The sequence below is a fragment of the Camellia sinensis genome, chromosome 11 (assembly GCF_055761805.1).
Source record: "Camellia sinensis isolate YWXY chromosome 11, ASM5576180v1, whole genome shotgun sequence".
Classification (NCBI taxonomy): domain Eukaryota; kingdom Viridiplantae; phylum Streptophyta; class Magnoliopsida; order Ericales; family Theaceae; genus Camellia; species Camellia sinensis.
Window position 1 is genome coordinate 63,032,916 of NC_138971.1, and position 9,546 is coordinate 63,042,461.

The 9,546-nt window shown below is 28.8% G+C and overlaps 1 protein-coding gene across 1 annotated transcript; it reads right to left on the bottom strand.

Annotated features, from left to right (window-relative positions):
• Nucleotides 1–890: 890 nt before the first annotated feature.
• LOC114271406 (kirola) lies at nt 891–5,165 on the bottom strand. Its single transcript, XM_028213026.2, has 2 exons — nt 4,803–5,165; nt 891–1,431 (listed from the first exon to the last, which is right to left on the bottom strand). Exons 1-2 carry the CDS (start codon nt 4,975–4,977, stop codon nt 1,163–1,165), a joined length of 444 nt encoding a protein of 147 aa, XP_028068827.1. The 5' UTR covers nt 4,978–5,165; the 3' UTR covers nt 891–1,162.
• Between the last annotated feature and the right edge of the window lie 4,381 nt (nt 5,166–9,546).

Genomic DNA, 9,546 nt, shown 5'->3' on the forward strand with positions numbered 1-9,546 from the left:
CTGCTATCAAACGTTTGCTGAGATGTCTCAAGGGTACCCTTCATCATGGCCTTCATTTTTTATCAAGTCCTCTGATTCTTAATGCCTTTTTTGATTTAGACTGGGTGAGAAATGCTACTGATCGCAGATCTACCACTGGGTTTTGAATTTTTCTCGAACCAAACTTGATTTCTTAGTCTGCTAAAAAGCAACCCACTATTTCTCGGTCTAAAACTGAAGTTGAGTATAGAGCTCTTGCTCAAAACTCAGCTGAACTTAGTTGGCTTGACATGCTTCTCAAAGATCTTCATGTTCCTTTTGTTCCAAACACCTTATGGTGTGACAATTTATCTGCTATTGCTTTAACTAGTAATAATGTTTTTCAGGCTCGTACGAAGCACATTGAAGTGGATTATCATTATGTTCGTGAGTGTGTGGCTTCAAATCAGCTGGTTATCAAACACATTCCCACTGTAGACCAACTTGCTGATATTTTTACTAAACCCAAACCCCTTTCTGTATCTCATTTTCAATTTCTTCAACACAAACTTCTGACTCATGCTTCTCCTATTAGCTTGACAGAGGATGATAAGACCACTAGTACTCAACCTCAAGCTCCTACTGATCAAGCTCAATCTTCTAATGATCAAGCTCAACCTCGACAGATGAATGATCAGTCCACTACAGTGCAACTTCAGCCAATGCCAGTCAAAACCGAGAGTGTAGTGCATGGCTTCCCCTGCTAAAGGTTACAGTTATAACAGCCAAATTAGTTAGAAAGTTAGAATAACTATATCAGTAGTAAAGTTGTTAGAACTCCAGTTAAAAATATAACCATAGTTGAAGTGTAATATCTCTATAAATACTGTGTAAGTATTGTGAATGATTGTTGAATAAAACACCAAAAGATATTTTTAGCAACACTTCACCAAATTCAAATTCACCCAATCAATTACACAAATGGTTACATTTATCATTATGCATAAATAAAGCAACCAAATAAACAATCACATTACAAACAGATACAAGTTTTTCACAAGAGATACTTTTATCACTCACAAGTACACGTTATTCACAGGAGATACTTTTATCACTCACAAGTACACTTCATATTCACAGGAGATACTTTTATCACTCACAAGTACACTTCATACCATACTAGCAAGCCACGTCAGCTTTGCATCTACTGTTGGAGATGGTGAGTCTCAATGTCTTTGGTGACAGCAATAGCGAAGTCCATCAGTGTTGTTGGTTCTTCAACAGCTTCATTCAGCTTCTCATATTCAAAGTTCCAAGTCACCAAGTTGTTTTCTCCTTTTGTATCCACGTGTACCGTGATTATAAAGGTCTTGTATAACTGCATGAGATCACCTTCAACAACCTTGAATGTAACCGACTTTTTTTCCTCGTCAATTGCTTCAATAATTTCCTTAGCAGTCTTCTTTTTTCCATCTATGGTATCACATATGATAAAGTCAAACAATAGAAAACATTATGCCTCAGTCAATCAAGCTAGTGTTGGGTTTGAAACTATGTAGGAGCTAATTTAGGAACATAAATTTAAAACATACAAATTTAATTTTGAAACATACAAATTTAGGCGATACAAAATATTAGAAGACTAAAGAGAATCTATATATGGTATAAATTTTCGTGGAGTTAATTTAGAACATATAAATTTACATGATATTAATAATATTAAAATAAATTTAATCAACCAATCATTTTTAGACATGTATTTTTTTCTCTTACAATAATTCAAAAATCTTAATAAAATTATGTTGAGACTTTAGAACTTCCACAAGCTTTCTTATAAAAAATTTTATTTTCTTTAATATACATATTATGAAACGATGAAAAAAAAAAAAGTAATATCCCGTCATTTACCATCCCAACCATCCAAAAATTCCAAACACGTGGATGCCACTTGATCCATGTAAAATTCTCAATAATTATTAAATGGACACATAAGACTCTCAATGTTATTTACGTAAATTAAAAATACATAAATGGTGCAAGTTTATCGGTAGTCAGATGTAAATAAAATGTTGCAAGGGTATAAGTGTTATTTACCCTTCTCCATATGTTAATAATTTTTTTTTTTTGGCCAATTCTCACTTACATGCAGTTTCTTCATATTAATAAACAATTTATTTATTATAAATTATCACATTATTTTTTTACTTTTTTATATATCCTTTTATAAAAGGTTAAAAGGACCACTAAATAATCAAATTCCAAACCACCCCTTCATATAAGGGCCATATTTGCATTCAAAAAAAGAAATTCAAATGGTCTGCAACAACATTTACTTCAATATGGATGGTTTGAAGATTTCAATTTCATTTTATAAGGTTTCAGTATCCCATCAAATCTCAAAATATCAACTGTCTAAAGTGATTATGTTATTATAAGTTTTATAACCTCAATTACCTATTGTTTAATTTAAAATGCAAATTTATTGAGGCATATTTTAAAAATAATCACCTACAAGTCTTATTTGGTGAGGTTGTACTAAGATAAGTGGCATGTAAAGTTTTTTATTCAAAGAAAAAAAAAAAAAATTTCAACTATTTTTATTGTTAGACAATTTTGCTCACAATTATAAAGGGAAATGAGCCTCACATGTTCTGATACAAAGCTTTGATGATGTGACAAATTTTTTATTTTATTTGTATTTTAAATTGTAAAATTTCATAAAATTTCAAACAATTAAAAATCAAACAATTTGAACCCCAAACATTTAGTCATGGATTATTTTATTTGTTGTTGACTAAATGATTTTGGTAACCAAAAATAAATGTGTACCGACTAAATTATTGGTCGCTAATGATAAAAAGTAAAAATTATGCTAATTATTTGGTGATAAAAAAATTTTAGTAGGCAAAAATTATTAATCCATGACTAAAAGTGTTTTTGTCACCGGAAATAACTATTTACCGACGACCTTTTTGGTCACCAAAGATAAAATATAAAATTTATGTTACTTATTTGGCGACTAAACTATTTTAGTAGGCAAAAATTACTATATCACGACTAAAGTTTTTTTTGCCACCAAAGAACATTTGCTGACCAAAGCTTTGGTCGCCAAAAATTAACAACATCATTTATGCTAGTTGTTTGGTGATTAAATTTATTTTAGTTGGTAAAAACTGCTATATGATGATTAAACGAAACTTTAGTAGCCTAAAAACCTAAACTAACGCCAACAAATATATTTTTTAGTTGCCTAGTGATAACTATTTAGTGACTAAGATCTCGTTTGAAAAAAGTTATTTTAGTAATTTTTTAACTTTTTAAAAAAAAATATGCAGAAAAATAAAAGAGAGTTATGTGACAACTTATAATGACTTTTTAATTTTTAGTTAAAATGTATAGCTAACAAACGAGACCTAAACATTTTTAATCGCCAAAAAGTAATATACCTGGACAAAAAAATTTAGTAACTAAACCCTAAAATAATTACCAGCCAATATAATTTTTAATCACTAAATGTAATACTTTTGGCAACTAAAATGAATTTGATCGTCAAATTTAACCGCTAAAACTATAAATTGTTGCAGCATCATCATCTAGTTTAAAATCAATAATTTATGACAGTGATCACCATTATAAAATTTAAAACTTTCACTAGCCGCTTTAGATTTAGAATAAAAATCTATTAAAAATGAATATTTTGTAAGCATTGGTAAACATGGACTAGCTTTGTTATGTGGTCAATCTTTATGATGAGAGCAACACCATGGGTAACAAATGGAAACTTATGACATGGTCAACCTAGGAAAAGGGGTCTGTGTTAAAAGTAACTGTGGTATTTTTATTTAACGTGTATTGTGATCTTATTTTTATAATTCAAATCGTTTATTTTATAGGATTTATTCAATATTTTATGCTTATTAAAAATTATATTAATTGGATATCAATAATTATATGATAGAATTGCATATTGTTTATACTATTTCTCAAAAGAAAAATTTATTATTTATTTCTTTGGTTGTCGATCATATAATTGTTGATATTCGATTAATATGATTTTTGGTAGGCATAAAGTAAATAAACTTTACAAAATAACGATTTGGATCATAAAAATAAGACTATTATACACCTCAAATAAAGATCACAGTCACTGCTGTACTTTTAGTAGAACGGTGACCCCTTTTCCTTGTTGATCAAATAAAAAAAAAAAAAATGGAAAGTGCTAAGGGGATCACAACAAAATCGATCAATTTCAATTATATTGACACATGAAAGCTAGCAAAATTATGTGAAAGCACGAACGAAAAACAAATCTGTAATTTTGTTTACCCAGAGAACCAATTCTAAATCTTTACCCAGAATAAGATTGTTGGATTAAAATTGAATTTGTATATTAAGAATCATGTGTAGAATAAATTTTGACCATAAATTGATAATTCTTGATAAATTTTGAGTAAAATTTTTGAGTTGGTAGTATTACTAAAAAGACTCCGTTTCCTTTTAGAACATGGTCCCGTTTTAATGATGTGAATCGTTCATTTTATAAAATCTTTCATGTATTAATAATCTATTCAATTTATCATATTTATCTTTAAAAAAATAAATCTAATTTTTTTTATGCGTGACATATACAAAAATCTCAACAAAATAAACTATTTTAATTATTAAAATGAGAACAGCAATAGAGTCCTCGTACCGAGGTATCACCCTCCAATCCATAATCTAGGCCGGAGGAAAGCTAACTCCTTACTGAAAGCAAAAAGGATGGCAAGATACCAACCTAAGATCAAAAATGGACAGAAACAAAACAGGAGATAACCACCTCAGAACAAGTCAGAAAAACATACCATGAGTATAAGTCCAGTAGATGACAGAGCCAACAGTACCCCATTCACCTTCATGCAAATCAGCACCGTGAATGTTACCAGGAGACATGGTGCTTATGTGATGTGGTTTGTATCTGAAGATTTCATGGAACGCATCTCCATCTGATTTGATCTCTACTTGGCGAGTGAGACCCATCTCTTCCTATTAAAGCCCAAAAATGAAAGTAGTATTAACAGGCAAGTGGCGAGGTGAAGATAAACTATGGCTTTGAAGCCTTTATATAGTAAAATGTTCTGAGTTGGGAAATAATATGATACTCTGCTGTTGATAATTGACAACTACGCTTGCATGTGCTGCTCATAAGCAGCCAGTAATAACATGCCAACGAGAATAGTTTCTTAATTGTCAACAATGATTTAGACCACTAAAAAATACATCACTAATAGCACTAATATATTGAAAATGGCAAAAAAAATAATAAAAAAATAAAAACAAAGCATAGAAAGTGGGCGGAGCCCACTACCACATCAGTAGTGCTCCTTTTAGTGATCTTTTTTTAGTGTTCTCAAGTATTTTTCTTTAAGCCAAAATAATATTCTAGATAACTCTAAATTTTATCATATTAAAATATTATAAAATGATTTACTCAACGAAAGATTATATAAAAAGAATAAAATGATTAACTCAACGAAAGATTACATAGAAAGAGTGAGGATCCAGTGTAGCAAAAATGCTAGAGGTCTCAAAAATTCTATCAAAAGTTTTACCAAATGTCTTACATGGGTGTGGGACCCACATGGGACCCACATTGTGTGGGTCCCATACCTATGTGAGATATTTGATAAAACTTTTAGTAGAATATTTGAGATCTCTAATATAACTCTCCAGTTTAGTGATCTTGTCCCCCATATTACATTTATTTGGTGATTTAAAACATCTATTTTTTGAACAATGATATATATAATTTTATTTTTTATAATATTTTTACACTTCTACACACCGCATGGCCTGGGATTCCCCGTCCCAATTGCCTATGCCAACTCTCGGTCCGTATCTGTGTGTTTGGTTCCAATTGAAAATTAAGTTTTTTTATTTTTTTATTTTTAATGAATATTTTTAAAATTTTAAGTTTTTTATTTTTTATTTTTTTAATTGCACCTCATTTAGGTTTATTTAAAAAATAAAAAATATTTTAAAAAATTAATAAATATATAAAAATATAAAAAATATATATTGAATTCTAGTATTTTTTTTGTATTTTTGATATTTAGTAAATCTTTAAAAGATTTTTTCACAAAAAATTATACTTTTTATGTGTATTTATATTAAACGTATCTAAAATTTTAAAAAATGAATTACTTAAAATGTTTTAAAAAATTAGTAAAAATAAAAAAATACAAAATGTAATAAAGTAGAATTTTTAAAAAAATTATTTTTAAAAAATAAAAAATATGATATTTCTGTGAAGCCACGTGTGTATCAAATAAAACATCACATCACTCTGTAAACTCTGCCTTGACACACCAAACCCAACTAATCCCTCACGCAAAACAATGATTTTAGGTATACTACAAAGAAAGATGAGTAGGAACTTTAATTAGAGCTACTATTAATGATGTGGTAGTGGGTCTCATCCATTCTCATTATATGTATTGTGTCTGTTGGTTTTTTTTTTTTTTTCTTTGCCAACTCATTAGTTGTAGGTTTAGAGTCACTAAATTAGTGGTTTCTAACACTACTGATACTAAAAAATATAGGAGATTCAAAATTATAGCCTGCTTTGGCAAGCTAGTAAAAAATTAATTTTTAATTTTTTTTAGTCAAAAAAGTTAATTTTTTTACCTAAGTCACTATTCAAAAGTTAGCTTTTTTGGCTAAAAAAAGTCAAAAATCAATTTTTTACCAACTTTCTAAAACACCACTATTTTGAAAAGTGAATTAAAAGTCATTTTTTAATTTTTAACATATTTTTTCTCCTATAAAGAAAAAAGTTAAAAAGTTAAAGAAATTAAAAAGTTAATTTTTAACTATCTTTTCAAAACAAGTTTCAATATTATTGGTTGTACAAAAAAAAAAATAATAATAATTAGTATGCTTGGTTTCAGTTTTCTGAATTTAATTTTTTAAAAAATGAATTTTTTTCTTTTCTTATTATTTTGTTTTTAGTAAATATTTTTAAAATTTTAAGTAATTTTTTTATTTTTTTTATTTTTTTTTGGGATAAGTAAGTCATAAAATAAAAATAATGAAATTATACAAATTTACAAGGGGCATACCCCAGGCACGCCTAACAACAAAGAAAAAATGAAATAACTAACTTAAACTACCACCACACCCCCTAAAAAGGAGGTACAACAAAACAACATAAAACACAAAAATCCAACTTGGCCCATATATTCTTATTACCCCCAAGTAACTCCTCCCATCAGAGATAGTGAATGGAAACTTGAGGTGATTATATGGGCAAAGATACAAAGACACCACAAAGCTTATAAACACAACAGACACAAACACAAAACAACAACCCTCAAGCCGAGTCAAAGATGATAACCAACCCCACATGCCCTCAGTCTCTACTGCAGATAAACACATAGAATCCAATAAGCGTCCTACTCCTCATAGCCATGACATCCAAACCACTTAACAAAAACCGTGACGGATGAAAAAATCTACTCCAAGAGAAATCCCAACAAAGTCACATGAAGCTAGCACGATCAGAAACCATAAGCCACGTACTTGAGAGTTATAGTAAAAAAACAATAGCCCCACAACAACAAACCAATATATAGCCAATAAAATCATGAGAGCAATCATCACATCCCCCATTCCCTTCCTTGGTATATCACAGGACTCAAACCCCATGGCAGTGTGCCCTCCACTCCATGTCAGGCGTGGCAATACGATCAATTAGGATGGATCACACGAAGACAAGAAGCGACCAGAAAACCGATAGCTATCCTCCCACTCATTTCCCAATCTCGAACTTGGCTAGTAAATGAACCACTATTCTCCATAGCAGTGACTCTCCAATTACTTTTGGCGGAGATGGCTCAAAACCACCCTCATATCGAGTCATATGAGGATCACACAATCAAACACCATAAAATAAACAATTATAAATGATCCGTTGCAAAGAGACTAAACAAAGAGAATTTTCCAAATGATCCCAAAATTGTTTAGCCCACTGTATACCCCAAAGTAAACCCAAAAACAACAACACTTCAACAGCATACGGGCCCAAACTAGATGACTCCATATCCAAAATAGTGGGCCAAACCGAAAATATTTGAATCAAATTTAGGGATTGTTTAGAATGACCTAAATAAATATATTTTTTATTTTTTATGAAAAAATATATATAAAAATAGAGAAATAATGCAATGAAAAAAATAAAAAAATAAAAAGATAAATTATTTTTAGGTTATCAAACCGCCTTAATGGCCCATCAAACTCCATATACAGCACATATGGCTCCATTATAATATAATCAGAGCTAGCGGTAATTCGTGCGAGGCACAGAAAAATAGACTATATATATTTTGTGTGATAAATAAATTATCTTAATTTTAAATTATGTCTTAATAGCGACATGCCATAATATTAAGCCATCTAGGTAGATGTTAACAATAATTAACCCACAAAATTTTAAAATAAAATTTGATATGCATAAGAAATTATTAATTATAAAAATTGTTGAGAATAATAGTATCACAATCACTTGATAACATAAATAACTTGTATCAAATTAAACAAAACATTAAAAGAGATAAATTCTATAAGCTCAGAAAAGTTATCATAAATTTACTTGGACTTTTAAATCAGTGGTATATATTATTATTGTGGGATCAAATTATGAATAAATATCAACTTTTAATTATAATTTATAAGTAGTTTTTAAAAAAGTTTAATCTAAATTTGTTGCCTTGCTTATAAAAATAACTTTTCAAACAAATCATTAATTGATTATATTAGCAACTCTCTATCTTTGATTTCCTCTATCAATGACACACTCATATCATATCAAAGTATAAATCATTTTTCATAGTTTGAATAATTCTTGCATAGTTCCTACGTCATTTTAAAAAAATTAATCAAGATAAGAATGTCATAGTATTATAAAAATTATATAAAAGAATAGCTTTAATCCATTTTATTTATGAAAAAAATGATAAAAAATTATTTGAATTGTACTTGAAAAAAAATAACAAATGATAGCTTTAATCATTATATACCCAAAAAAAATTATATCGGTTACTCAACGAAAAAATGGTCAAATACAAATAGAGTCATGAACATTGAATTAAATCATGTGGGCTCTAAATTGATAGTATAATCTAGCAAATCAACTAATAATAACATAGAGAAATTGACCAATATGTAGTACTTCCCTATCATCTTTGTATTATATTCATTAATTTCACTTATTATATGAAAGTTTTAATCGTCTCGATCCTTCAATAAAATAAGGATCAAGAAAACAAATTTGACAAAAAATTGATTCTAAACTTAATTATTGAAAAAACAAAAATTTCAAAGAGAGAATTTAGAGATAGGATTGAAGAAATACTATAACGAATGACAGCCTTATAAAAAAATTAAAAAAAAAAAACATAACAATGATCTAATACAAATTATTTTTAATAACTAATAGAAAGAATCTCAAATTATTACCTTTTATAAATATAGTGAAGAAAATTAATTTTGTGAGACTTTTGTGCTACCTTCTCCCATGTAGCTTTTATTATTTCATTATTAATACTATTC

What these genes read in the sequence shown, in the direction of transcription:
- LOC114271406 (XM_028213026.2), bottom strand. Translation starts at nt 4,977, where the DNA reads ATGGGTCTCACTCGCCAAGTAGAGATCAAATCAGATGGAGATGCGTTC. An exon ending in CTACTGGACTTATACTCATG is followed by an intron (nt 1,432 to 4,802) that starts GTATGTTTTTCT and finishes GTGATACCATAG; the next exon opens with ATGGAAAAAAGAAGACTGCT.